Below are 14,765 nucleotides of genomic sequence, written 5' to 3'. Positions count from 1 at the left end.
AACACTGTGGTTGAAGATGTTGTAGTAAAGGGATACGTGAACATAGTTAAAAAATAAATCACTATAAAAAGTGATGCTTTACAACACTGTTCACAAATAAAGACCACCATTTTGTCATTTGCATTGAAATACCTTGACCTGTGCTTATTTCAGATCCTCCCGCCTCTCTCAGCACCTTTAAGGATACACTCGGTATCCACTTCTGTGCTCCATTACATCTGTCACTTATTTGGCAGTAGTGCTGACACTGCCACTCAAAGCCTTTAACGTTGATTGGAGCCGAGAAGCTGCTTTGATCACAAAAACGTGATGGACTTCTGGATTTGTTAGAATCTGCAATAAAGTAAACGTTCTGCAAATATTTGTTGTACCTGCCAAGGCGACATGCTGTGTACACGGAGCCTTCTTCGCTACCCACAACAAAGTTATTAATGTCCCCTAATGGGAAGGACATGGAGGTTACAGCAACTGCCTTCGATTGCTTGTGTACCAGCTCAATGCTGTCCTGTAAAAAAAATTATCACCAATAACAACTGAATTCATAAATGGATAATACAACAATGTGCATGATACAGCATCCCTCATTTGCAAGAGTTGTTTCAAGATATGAGGTTAAAGATTTGTGTTACGATGGAGACAGAATTTTCTCGAGCTCAACATCAGAAAGACCAAATGTATAGTTCTTACATTCAAAATGACCTCTTTCCAGCTCTGTAATATTGCCCTGGCTTCATCATGATCTCAGTTTCACCATTTCTGAAATCTTCGTTCATTCTTTCAGACCCCCTAGGCTCAACTTCGCCAACCATTCTCCCGAACTTCACCCTACACAAACTCCACCGTACCAAGCACTCCACCAACCACCTCCCAGCTTGCAGACCTAACATTGTAGGGTGTACCATCAATTCTCCTAGACTAAGTGTCTCTCCACTCCACTCCTCTCCTCCACTCACTAGTGACAGAGGCTTCAGAGCTGTGCTCTGGAATTCTTTTCCCTAAATTCCTCTACATTGATCTTGCATTCAAAATTCTCTTTAGGGTCACGTCTTCTCTACACCATCTCCATCAACAGTCACCTGCTCTTGGTGCATCACCCTTGACAAGTCCTGTAGAACGTTCCACTGTAGTTTAAGGCAACATGTCAATGCAAGCCATTTTGAAAAATATATTACTAACTCTCCCTTTTTGGAGTGATTTTCTGCACAAGGGCAAAAGCAGCATTGCTTCCATTCTACATTACCTAAAATCCTTTAGAATGAGTCAAGAAAAATACAAGCTCCTGCAATTCAGCGCCTTACCTGTGGCTGAGAGAGCATGTCCAGGCTCCAGGTACACAGTTTCCCATCAGTAGAGACACTGACTAGGTTATGAGCATTTTGAGTACCAACAACATTCACACAGTACACAGGGTGCTGTAACACAGAACAGTTATATTGGGTTAGCACAGTAAAGATCTGGAAAATAAATGTTTATTCCAATCTCTTTTCCAAGATAATTTTGTCCCAGCAAATACTGGCACCGTTATTCTGTCCACTTACTGGATTCATGCAAAGTGATTCCAATTTTTTAATAAATGGATGATTCTCACCGTGTGGGCTGCAGCAGATAGTGGAGTCCGCTGGACAGGCATCTTCTTATTACTGCGATTATCCCAAAGGACAATCTGACCGGAATATGTCCCGCCCACCATGAGATTCGGGTGAAATTGTGCAAAGCAGGCAGACATGACCTTTGACTGCAGGAAAGAACAACAAAGTCTAATTGCACCTTGTCACAACCAAAAATAAAAATCAAAGACTAGCTGCTTTCATTAATATTCTTTCTTGAAACTCCATGTTTAAGCTCAGTTTTTAAAACTATAAACATCTTATCAGATGAAACATTAAACAAAGGCCCCATCCACTTTCAGGTGGGCATAAAAGATGCTCTGGCAGAGGTGCTCTCCCTGGTGTCTTGACTGATATTAGTCTCTCAATTAACAGCACAAGAAACAGATGATTTGGCCAACAAAAACAAAGCTGGTGGAAAAGCTCAGCAGGTCTGGCAGCATCTGTGAAGGAAAAAAACAGAGTTAACATTTTGGGTCCGGTGACCTTCCTCTGAATCCGTACCCGAAACGTTAACTCTGTTTTTTCCTTCACAGATGCTGCCAGACCTGCTGAGTTCTTCCAGCAACTTTTGTTTTTGTTCCTGATTTACAGCATCTGCAATTCTTTCAGTTTTTAGATGATTTGTCCGTCAGTTCATTGCTGTTTGTGGAAGCTTGCGGTGCTCAACGTAGCTGCCTCATTTTCTACATCACAACAGTGAACTATGCTTCAAAAACACATCTTTGGCTGAGAGGAACTTTAGGACATCTGAAGGTAGTTAAAAAGTACAATATAAATACAAAATTTTTTATTCATTGAACAGTGTGGCTTGATGATGCCAACATAATGTCCACCCAGCAATTAGTCAGCAAGAGAAGTTCAGATTTGTTTGTGTTCAGCTACAACCCTCCCCTATCCTTGTTCTGTCTGGATTAAAGAGCTTAATGAACTACCTACTCCAGTTTGTGAGAAGGGCAAAACATGTGCAAGTACTGGAATTTACTGGAAGTTTTTCTATGTATCACTTTGAGACTAGAGAGGCAGAGAAACAACTAATCTGTGTTTAATTAAACAGAAAATGGCAGTTGTGGTATAGACTGGTCAAGTCACCATTCAGATTTAGAAAAAAATTAACAGGAAATAATATAGAGACAAGAAAAATCAGGATTTTGAATGCAAGTACAGCACCTGCAGCTTCACATGCGCACATGAAGTAAGAATCAAAGAAAAGTTCTAACATGGACTGACACCATTTGGCTCATTGCACCTTGCTGTTTGACAATTGCTGTTCTGACTGAATCCCATGGAGCCCTGCAGGTCACAGCTCTTCAAGCAGAAGCAGCCCTTCTTAAATGTGATGAAGTTACTGCCTCTACTACTTTTTCAGACAAAGAGTTCAAGATCCCTACCACCCATATATAATTCAATGGTATAGAAATATTATTATCACAGTACACTCTGGTGACTTGACGACTGGTTTGCAGTGCTAAATGATATCATATGGTGCAGGTTCAATTCCCACACTAGCTGAGGTTAGTAGACTCTCCTTCTCACCCTCACCGCGCCCCCCCCCCAGGACTATGGTGACTTTACCTTTTACACTTCTTGCTACATGCCAGTGAATGAAATTAAACAACTCTAACATTTATAATTCAATTTTCTGTCATCCTGCCAAGAGATGATGCATTATTCACAAAGTTAGCCAGCTGTCAGGAAGAGCCGGAATCCATAAAGTGAATGTAAGTAAAAGGATTTCAACACATCCCACGATACCTGGCAGTGAAAGATATACTCCGGAGTGGTCTTCTTAAACTTCATATTCCACACAACAGCAACACCGTCAGGCTCATTCAAAGCATCTTCATTACTGGTATAAGAAGCAACCAGTAGTTCTGGATACTATTAGGGAATTAGCAGTGAAGGAAAGAGTTAATACTAGATACCATACACAGTACTTCCTCATTCTAATGTCAGCTGTAGTCTTACAACATTCACTCCCACTGCCCTACTGAAGACTGATCTCTCACTGGCTTACTATGCAGACACTCTGTCTGGATTTACTGCTATGATGTAGGAACCTGATGGGGAAGTGGGTGGAAATTCACTATGCTATTTTGCACATTTCCAGGGAAGGGGAACTGGGAGCTTCAGTAAAACGTAAAACAGATGAATGGGGAAGAGAAAACTACTGCACACAATTTCCTAATGCTTATACACTCAAGGATACTGTGCTGCCAGGTTTTCCAAGCATTAAAAAGACATCTGAACTCAGCTTCAAAGTGCCCAGTAAGAAAATCATTGCTCAGGTTATAAGGGTTTTTGCAAGCCTTTCGATTTTTCTATTGTTTAGGAATTCATCTGAAATTTTCTGTGGGATAACTTTCTCTCCCCTCCCATTGGGCAACAACGGGTTGATCTGTTGAAATCTCCCATAGCTCTACCTGCTAGAAGAGGAGGACAAAAACCAGCCAGATCAGGCACACCACAGATGGTGTACAATCACTAAAGGTTTTGAAGTAGATATGTAGCTCAGGTTGTGGGTGTTGAGGTTGGTTGGCTTGCCGAGCTGGTTTGTTGTTCCGCAGACGTTTCGTTACCGTGCTTGGTAACATCCTCAGTGCAGCCTCTGATGAAGCGGTGTGTTTTGCCGCCTGGTTTTTAAAACTCTGGGGTCCATTGCGATGGATTGCCTCACTTCCGGGTTTCCTCCGTAGTGGAATGTATATGGGGTCGAGTTCAATGTGTTTATTAATAGCATGGCACTCCACGAAGCTGCATGAAGCTGAACAACAAACCAGCTCGGGGGAGCCAACCAACCTCAACAGGTGTACAATCACCCAGCCAATATTTAATCAACAGGATTGGTGAAGACCTATCTGTGTATTGTAATGGTGAATGGTCCTTCAAAGGTAGCCTGCCAAGATGCCAGTAACAATACTTACATGTCACACCTATCTGACAACAACTGTGGGGAACTGTCTTCAAAAGATGAGCGAACAACCGGATGCAGAGCTCTGTCAACTGTTATAACCTACAAGTAGCCTAGGGCAGTTTATATAAATACACTAAAACTGTGAGATTCAAGTTCACTGGAACATAGCAAGAGGAGAAGGCTGTTGCACCTGCCTGCTATTCAATGCGATCATAGCTGATCGAACACTTCAATGACTTTTACCTCCTCTATACACTCTTTTGTGAAAGAGAATTCTCTAAGTTTTACAATCTTCTGAGTAAAAAAATTCTCAGTTCTAAATGGCACCTTCATTAATTTTAAACTGTGCCTTTCCCAGTATTAGACTCCTCAACCAGGGAAAATCTCTTACCTGCATTTATTCTGTCTATCCCTTTAGGTATTTTCTGATGAAGGGTCTAGGCCCGAAACGTCAGCCTTTCTGCTCCTATGATGCTGCTTGGCCTGCTGTGTTCATCCAGCCCTGCACCTTGTTGTCCCTTTAGGTATTTTGTTGGTTTCAATGAAGTAACCCCTCATTCTTCAAAACTCTGGAGAATACAGTCCCAGTTTGCCCACTCTCTCTTCATAGGACAGTCCCACCATCCCAGGAACAAGTCTAGTGAATGTTTGCTGCACTCCCATATGGCAATAATATCCATCCTGAGGTGAGAAGACCTAAACTATTACAGGTGTTGTCTAAACAAGCTCTAACACAATCGAAACAAGACTTCACTATTCCTACCCTCAAATCCTCTTGCGACAAAGCCTAACATTCCATTAACCTTCCGAATGGCTTGCTGAACCCACACGTTAGCCTTCAGTGATTTGTCGAAGAGGACACTTATATTCCTTTGTACATCTACACTTTCAACCTCTTACGGTCTAAAAAATACTCTGCATATCTGTTTCTCCTACCAAAGTGGGTAACCTCACATTTTTTCACAGAATATTCCATCTGCCCACTCACTAAACCTGTCCAAAGCCTCCTGAAGCCATTTTATATCATCTTCTCAACATAGATTCCCACTTAGCTTTGTATCATCAGCAGAATTGGAAATAATACGTTTGGTCCCCACCCCCAAGCCATTGGTTGTTTTGTGAACAGCTGGGGCCCAAATACTGATCCTTATGGTACCTCACTAGTCACAGCTCGCCAATGTGAGAACAAACCAATTAGTCCTACTCTCTGTCTGATAGCTGCATTCTATAAACTCCTTTATCCTCAGATTTACAATTTGTGGCTACTTTAGAGGTCTTTTTGAATCTTACACAATCCTGAACTTCCCTTGTCTTAAATAGCCTCAGCGTTATTTTACAGTACAGTTACCATACCTTCCAGACTCTCCTTTCAGACCAACTCACCTGCTGTGACCAGTCCAGGCAGGTAACTACACGGTCTTTTGACCAATTTTCATCATAGAACTGCCTGTTCAATGACAGCTTGGCTCCTGCTTGAATCTCTCTGTGGAAACATTTTATAATGAATTAAAAATATACAGCAATAGGCTTTGCAGTTTTGAAGTATCATGCAGTACAGGCTCGTCTGCTAGAAAGAATGGGATGTAAAATAAACTTAGTAATAATGAGGAGGACATTACGCACCCTTCTTTGTCGTCTAAATTGCGCCCACTGTAGTCAAAGAAGATGTCAGTGTGTTCAGTAAGTGCTTGCTCAATCATTCGGGAGGTTTGATTAAAAAAGGATAAAAATCCATCTGAACGAAGAATGTTTTCTTTTTCTTCTTCAGTCAGGTCATGCCGAGTTGCTGGAAGGAAATGTAACATCATACTTGAGTTGACGTGTCTACTCAGGAGCTTTTTTTCAAAAAATATATATAAATATTACTATTTTTCTTTTCTCATTCCCTACTTCAAACTTCCTACATCCAACAGCTTCCCTGGCACACCGAGTTTACCCATGCTCAACAAGTCTCTACCCACAATGGGGTAGTGGGACAGAATTTGGGGGTCACAATGTACAAAACCACAATGGAGTCTGTGGAGAGGAAACTCTATCCTGGGACCTACCTTGCTGCCTCAATGGGAATCCTGAATAGATGAACAGCAAGCAGGGGAAGGAGGACACAATGTTGGGCCAGGAACTAGCCTCTGCGCATCTTAAATTATTGAGCATCAGTGCCTCTAAATCTGCACCAAACAGTCCAGTGATTTGGTACAAGTAGGTCTCCATTTTAAGTTGCCCCGTTCAGCACGGCTTTGTGCTAGCATTGTGCCTAACCTGGCCCTCTGTGCACAATCAGTTCCCTTACAGTTTTGTTTTGCGCAGGGTTGACACAACATGTTTGATCCAGTCAGTGCCTTGTTGGAGGGGCCTCTCCCATTCCCTGCTCTTCGTTCTCCTGATGAGCATGAAACCAAACACAAATTTCCACACGTCTTTGTGGGGAAAATGTGATTCACTTAAAGTTGCAAATCTTTGGAACACAACTTTAAGTGAGGACTTATTGATCTCATTACTCGCAGTTAATCAGACCACGAACAGACAATTTTTTTCAGTAGCGTTTGTATCGCCAGCTGTGCATCTTCTAATTCTTCTGGAAATGAGAAACAAGGTGGCAAGAAGTGTGTGTACATATGTGATGAGGCTTTCCTTGTGCATTGCAATTTGTTTAATTCAAAAAAAAATCTTTGGTGTGGGCTATCAGATTGCACAGGTCAAGAAGCCTCACACAACTGCAGAGACTTTGATTTTACCAGAGGCCAATTTCGATATCATAGAACACAGAACAGTACAGCACAGAAACAGGCCTTTCGGCCCATAATGTTGTGCCGAACAGGACTCCAAATTAAACTAATCCCTTCTGCCTGCCCTTGGTCCATATCCCTCCATTGGGCAGGACCTGGCAAACACGGACTAGGAGCGGTTGCTTACAGGTAGGCTCATTTTTGGAAAGTGCGAGTCTTTTGAAAGCAGCATAGTGGAGTTTGGGGCCAGCATGTTCCTCTTAAGGGTAAGGGTAAGGGCAGTAAGTCCAAGGGACCCTGGATATCAGGGGTTATCGAAAGTTTGACAGAGAAGAGGAAGGAGGCATATATCAAAGCACTAAAAACGGGGGAGGTGTTTCAGAAGTATAGAGAGTGTAGGAGGTTGCTTTGAAGGGAAATTGGGAGGGCAGGCAGAGACAGGCCACAAGGTATCTATGGCGAATGGGATCAGGGAGAACCCCAAGGTTTTTTAAATGAGTATATTGGGAGTAGGAGGATTACAGGAGAATTAGTGTGACCCATTAGAAACCAAGGGAGAAACCTGTGCATGGAGGCAGTGGACACGGGTGAGGTCTTGGATGAGTGCTTCCATTTATATTCGTAGAGGAGAAAGACATTGTAGCCGAGGATGCATCATTTGGGATGGTGAGGTTCTGGTACATGTTAAGTCTAATAAGGAGAAGGTATTAGATGTTTTAGCAGGCATACAGGTGCATAAATCCCCAGGGCCTGATGGGATGTATCCTATGCGAGGCAAGGGAGGAGATTGCTGAAGTCCTGGAGGAGATATTTAATACTTCGTTGGCCCTGGGTGGGGTGCCAGGTGACTGGAGGGTGGCCAGTATGGTCCCATTGTTCAGGAGGGGTGGTAGGGATGGGCCAGGTCATTGCAGACTGCATCAACAATGGCAAAGTTGTTGGAGGGGATTCTGGGTGTTGGGGCAGGATTGATTAATACTTGGAAAGGCAGAGATTGGTCAGGGATAGTAAGCATGGATTTGTTCAAGGGAGGTCCTTTCTGGCTGGTTTGGTTGAGGTTTTTGAAAAGGTGACAATGTATTGACGAGGGTGGTGCAGTTGACGTGATTTACATGGATTTCAGTAAGGCCTTTGACTGGGTTCCACATGGAGAGCTTGTCTGGGGGTAGGAGCCCATGGGATCTAAGGCAGGTTGGCGGACTGGATCCAAAGTTGACGTGCAAATGGGTGGCAGTGGCTGATGGTGGAGGGCTTGTGTGACTGGAAGCCTGTGACCAAAGGTGCACCACAGGGATCAGTGCTGGGACCCTTACTGTCTATGTAAATTAACGGCTTGGATGTGAATGTAAAAGGTTTAATTAAGAAGTTTACAGATGACATGAAATTTGGGTGGTGTTGTTGATCGTGAGGAGGATGGTCTCAGGCTACAGTCTGGTAAATAGGGTAAATAGCTGGTAAATAGGGTACAGCAATGGCAGATGGACTTTAATCCTGGTAAGTGTGAAGTGATGCATTTTGGGAGGTCTATTAAGGGAAAGATATACACAATGAATAGTAGGTCCCTAGGGAGGTCTGAGGTACAAAGGGGCATTGATGTACAAGTCCATATTTTCCAGAAGGTGTCAGCACAGGTAGACAGGCTGGTGAAGAAGGCATATAGGATGTTTGCTTTCATCAACTGGGACATAGAATATAGGAGCAAGTCTATACTTGCAAGAACAAGTATAGCCTTATTACAACTTTAAAAAACACTGGTTAGGCCACCAATGAAACACTGTGTGCAGCTGATAGTGTAGCAACCAGAAGGATGTGACTGCAGTGGAGAGGGTGCACAGCAGATTCGACCAGGATGTTTCCTAGGATGAAAAGTCTCAGTTATGAGGAAAAACCAGAAAGGCTGGGTTTGTTTTCCCCTGGAGCAGAGGAGGCTGAAGATGGATCTTACTGGGGTATACAAAATTATGAGGGGCATAGACAGGGCAGATTATGAGAATCTTTTCCCTTTGGCAGATATTTAGGGTGTGGAGTAAGTGGATTAGAAAAGATTTGAGGAAAAAAAAGTTTCACGTAAAGGATAGTAGATATACTGGTGGAGCACCTGAGATACACAATTGCTTTTGCTCTTCAAACTGATGCAAGTACTGAAGGGCATGATGCACACATACTGGCTGTTGTAGAATACATGTCAGAAAATAGCATTCTTGAAGACATTTAGTTTTACCTCCTGCATCCTGAGCATGAAACAGCACAGGGAATATTCCGTGTGTTACATGGCTATATGGAACGAGAAAAAGTATTCCTTGGGATCATCTGAATGGATTTTGCACTGGTGTTGTTCCAGTTATGGCAGGCTGCAAGTCAAGCATGCTTGCCGTGGTGCTCCATTTGCTGTTTGGACTCACTGTACAATTTACAGGTAGCGATTGGTTACAAACAAACTGAGCTAGGTGAATAAATTTATAATTGATAAGATCCAGTGCACTCAAAGTCACCCACCTGCCATTGCTCTGCCCTACTTACCAGCTGATCACTATCAGACTGTAGCCTGAGACCAGTCACAAGACTGCATGCAGATGTAACATCTGATCATGATGTGTTGTTGGATCACACTGAGGAGTGCTGACTGGCCAAGGTGTTTGGAACTAAGGGGTCAGGTCAACTGCTTACATTTGCAATGCACTGCCAAAAGAACCAGGAATTCACAGATCTCCTCTGTGACTGAAACAGAATGCATCGCCCTCCTTACGTTGCACACATATTTTAAGAAGCCAAATTAATTGAATACAACAATGCAAGCAAAGAACACAAACATTTTGCAACAGAAAGATAGGCTCAAGGCATTCATGAAGAAAATTGCATTCCAGAACAGTAACACACTGACGCTGATTTCTGACTCTTGCCCCCACTTTCCGAGTTTAGCTCTGACAATCAATTCAACCAGTGCCCCAACTCCTTTCGTGATCGATCATAACAGTCGCCTGGGCACTGATTTTTTTTTGTCTTGAATGAGATATCATAATGCAGGCAGTCCCCACGTTGCAAATGGGTTCTGTTCTGGAGTCCATTCACAAGTTGATTTGTGTGCAAATCACAGCATACGGAGGCCAATGTAAAACAGCCGTTTGTAAGTACAGGAAACAATTGCATGTCAGATCTTTAAAATTATACGCCTGTATGGGATTGCTTTCGTAAGTATTAGTGTTTGTAAATCAGACCATTTGTAAATCAGGGACACCTGTACTTACTTCTATCCAAACCCCTTTTCAATGTCAGCTTGAAATTGCAATTTAATGAAAATAGCTGCAGCTGAAATTCAAAGTGTATTGGAATTTCTCACAATTGATCTTTTACAAAAAAAAATTTTCCAGAGTATCTCTGAGATTTCTGGTTTGATGTGAAGACCGACTATCCTGACATCATTTGACATGCATTGCAAGGATGGTTCCTTTCCACAGTATGTATTTCTGTGAAGCTGGATTTAGCACACTGGTCAACATCAAACTCAATGTTGATTAAGTGTGGAGGTCACATCGGAAATTAGATGCCAGATTTTGAGCGACTGTGATGCATCTTGCATGTCCGTGTGTCTCATGAAGCTAAGTGCAGTGTCCTTTAATTTCACAGTGAAATTTCATACGCTGTTCTGTTTTAGACTTTAATAATACAGTGTCTAACATTCTTGGTCTCATCATGCTGCTAATGAACATTTAGCGTCTGCTGAGAATGAAAATGGGGTCACACATTGTAGAAAGTTTGGGAAGCACTGCCTTAAACCTTTCAGGACCATTCTTCTTGCAGTTTGCATCAATCCTTTCCGTGTGGTGCAAATGCATACCCTGAACCACTGTCCTCTCTCCAACCTAACTGTTGGCTGCGGGTGGTTCGCTCAAAGCTGTCCCTCCAATCAGTGCCACTGCAGGGCAACATGAGTCTGTGCGTGCGTGTGCGGAGAGAGGGAGTTGCTGGAGCTAGCTTCAATGTTTTGAGGCAGAACAAGTAAGTGAACTGATGATTAAGTATACAAGGATGCAGGGAATGTATTAAATAATGAATGATCAAGAATAAGAACCAGGTCAGCAAGAAGATAATAAATGAGAGGAAAGTAGGGCTATAGCAACATCTGAAGAGGATGCAAAGGAGCCAAATATTCAAAAAGAAACTGCAATAGTTATTGGGACAAACTGACCAAGTCACTAGGCCCCACCAATACTTTTCCCAGAATGTTGATTAGATAGTAGACACACTAGCTGTAACTTTCCAGAAATCTTAAGAACATGATATATAACAAGAGGAACAGAATGGCAGATACAAATTGCTTCTGAATAAGGCCTTCTATGTTGAATGAGTCAACCTTAGTAGACTTTATTCATAACTAAATGGTTTCTAGATTGAGGGATGCTGCATGTCAACGCACCAAAACATAATACAGGACAGTAGGGCTTTGATCTTCAAATGTGGATTGGTGTCACACAGTTGCTCACAGCAGGAGACAAAGGGTGGTAGACAGGGTTGTTGTTCAGACTAGAGGCCTGTGACCAGCGATGTGTGGCAAGGAGGCGTGGTTAGTAAGTTTGCGGAAGATACCAAAATTGATGGTATAGTGGACAGCGAAGATTACAAAGGGTTCTTGATAAATTGCGCCAATAGGCTGAGGAGTTTAATTTGGATATATGCAAAGTATTGCGTTTTTGTAAGGCAAACCATGGCAGGACCTTCGCAGTTAATGGTAGAGCTCTGGGGAATGTGGTTGAACAGAGAAACCTAGGGATGAAGGTGCATAGTTCCTTGTAAGTGGGGTCACAGGTAGACAGGGTGATGGAGAAGGCATTTGGCACGCTTGCCTTCATTGGTCAGAGCGCTGATTACAGGAGTTGGGATGTCATGTTACAGCTGTACAGGACATTGGTGAGGCCACTTTAGAGTACTACGTACAATTCTGGTCACCCTGCGATATAAGGGATGTTATTAAACTGGAAAGGGGGCAAAAAAGTTTTACAACGATGTTACAGAGACTGGAAGGTTTGAGTTAAAAGGAGAGGCTAGACGGTCTGGGACGATTTTCCTCTGAAGCAAAGGAGGCTGAGGGGTGACTTTATAGGGGTTTATAAGACCATGAGGGGCGTGGATAAGATGAATAGTTAAGGTCTTTTCCCCATGCCACGGGAGTCTGAATCTAGGGGGAATAGGTTTAAGGTCAGAGGGGAAAGATTTAAAAAGGGATCTGAGGGGCAACTTTTTCACACAGAGGGTGGTGTGTACATGGAGCAAACTACCAGAGGAAATGGTAGAGGTGAGCACAATTACAGCACTTAAAAGACATTTGGATAGGTACATGGAGAGGAAAGGTTTAGAAGGACATAGCCCAAATGCAGACACATGGGACTAGTTCAGTTTTGGAAACCTGGACAAGTTGGGCCGAAAGGTCTGTTTCCATGCTATATGGCTATGACTCTATTTGCAAGAAGGAAATGTTGCCATTTCTACGTTTGTGTTTCCCCTTTTGGCCGAGACACAGTAGCATTTGCTAGAGCTGAAGAACAGCTCAGTGCCCATCCTCTGTCACAGATATGTCCACCCTCAACTCAAAGAAACCAGAGCAACTCAGAACTTCACAAAACAGACCACATGGCAACTGCTAGCATTGTCCCAATGCCACAGAGGCAACAAAACTCACAGCAGATTTACATGTAGATTTGAAAAGAAATACAACAGCTGCCATGCAAGAACTTGGTGCAGGATTTAGATACCACAGCTGCACAAACTAGGTGCCATTCCAAAAATAAATCTCTCAAATGAAAACATTTAGCTGGAATGAAACATTTTGCAAATTTTACACTTAATAACAATCTCATACGTGGGTTTGTATAAACTACAAAAAGTAACAATCTAGGCTTCTGTCGGCAACAATATCTTGTATGTGAAAGATGACAGAGGCTGTTGCATAGTATTCGACCAAATAAGTGAACATTGAAGAAGGGGGCAGGAAGGAGATGTAAATGTGCTTTCATTACAAGGTCTGCCCTATACTAAAATCTCCTGGCCTGTGTTTCACGGTGTCAGAGGGCAGACATTCCAAATGCTGGAGACTTTTGCATGTTCACTCAAAAACTGAGCACCCCCAACAATTCAGCAAACAACAGCGTCCTTTTCAAGTCCAGCTGAAAATCCAACAAAGGTGCTCCTTGAATAGCTTTGTTCAGCTAAGTACAGTACGACAAAATGCTAGTCTATTCCAATGCCTGAGTGCAGTTACCTTTATGCTCTTCTCCAGTCTCCTCTTGGGGTTCTTCAGGTGCCTCAGGCTCTGAGACAGTTGATGCCTTTGTTGGGGCTGGTGCTGCTTCCTTCTCTGAGAAAGTATTTCAATCAAAAAGCAAATCAGTACAGATGGAATGTATTAAAACTAACCCCATATGACAGATATGTTATAGTTTGTAGCTTTACCCCCAACATCCTGCCCTATTCAATGTATTACTTCATTTAGAGTCAGAGTCCTACAGGACGGAGACAGGCCCTTTGGCCCAAACTGGTCCATGCTGACCAAAATGTCCATCCATTCCAAACCCATTTCCCTGCACTTGGCCCATATCCTTCTAAACCTTTCCTATCCATGTATTTGTCCAAATGCCTTTTAAATGTTGTTAATGTACCTGCCTAAACCACTTCCGCTGGCAGTACATTCAATATGCGTCCCACCCTCTGTGTAAAAAAAGTTGCCCTTCAGGTTCCCATGTATTCTTTCCCTTCTTACCTTAAACTGATGCCCTCTAGTCCTCAATTCGCCAACCCTGGGAAAAAGACTGAGCACATTCACCCTCCCCGTGCCTCTCATGATCTTATACACTTCTGTAAGATTCCCTCCCTCAGTCTCATACACTCTAAAGAAAAAAGTCCTAGCTTGTCCAACCCCTCCCTATAACTCAGTCCCTTGAGTCCTGGCAACATCCTTATAAAAAGCTTCTGCACACTTGCCAGTTTAATAACATCCTTCCTATAGCAAGGTGACCAAAACTGAACACAATACTCCAGGTGCAGCCTCACCAATGTCCTGTACAACTGCAACATAACTTCCCACTTCTATACACAATACCCTGGCTGGTGAAGGCCAGTGTGCCAAAAGCCGCCTTCACTGCCCTGTCTACCTGTGACTCCACTTTCAGAGAACCATGCACCCAAACTCCAAGGTCCCTCTCTTCCACTACACTCCTTAAGGCCTTACCATTCACCATGAAACTCCTACCTCGATGTGACTTTCCAAAATGCAACACCTCACACTTATCTATATTAAACTCCATTTGCCATTTCTCAGCCCACTTCCCCAGCTGATCAAGATCCTGCTGCATTTTCTGATAACGTTCCTCACTGTCCACGATACCGCCTATTTTAGTGTCATCCACAAACTTACTAATCATGCCTTGTATATTCTCATCCAAATCATTGATATAGATAACAGACAGCAATGGGCCCAACGCTGACCTCTGAGGAACACCACTAGTCACAGGCCTCCAGTCAGACAAG

At 42.9% G+C, this 14,765-nt stretch overlaps 1 protein-coding gene across 1 annotated transcript in view; it reads right to left on the bottom strand.

Moving 5' to 3' along the window:
- Positions 1-14,765, bottom strand: part of LOC109926362 (cytoplasmic dynein 1 intermediate chain 2-like) — a 53,738-nt gene that overhangs the window by 18,065 nt on the left and 20,908 nt on the right. Inside the window, exons 5-11 of the mRNA XM_048618809.1 lie at positions 13,501-13,596; positions 6,145-6,307; positions 5,905-6,004; positions 3,363-3,488; positions 1,589-1,735; positions 1,299-1,412; positions 372-505 (exon numbers count right to left, since the gene is read on the bottom strand). Coding sequence (XP_048474766.1) covers positions 372-505; positions 1,299-1,412; positions 1,589-1,735; positions 3,363-3,488; positions 5,905-6,004; positions 6,145-6,307; positions 13,501-13,596 — 880 coding nt within the window. The remainder of the gene's footprint in view (positions 1-371; positions 506-1,298; positions 1,413-1,588; positions 1,736-3,362; positions 3,489-5,904; positions 6,005-6,144; positions 6,308-13,500; positions 13,597-14,765) is intronic.

Source organism: Rhincodon typus, chromosome 41, assembly GCF_021869965.1.
Source record: "Rhincodon typus isolate 14 chromosome 41, sRhiTyp1.1, whole genome shotgun sequence".
NCBI lineage: Eukaryota > Metazoa > Chordata > Chondrichthyes > Orectolobiformes > Rhincodontidae > Rhincodon > Rhincodon typus.
The sequence above is the reverse complement of the archived record's forward strand: the minus strand, read 5'-3'. Positions and strand labels throughout refer to the sequence as shown.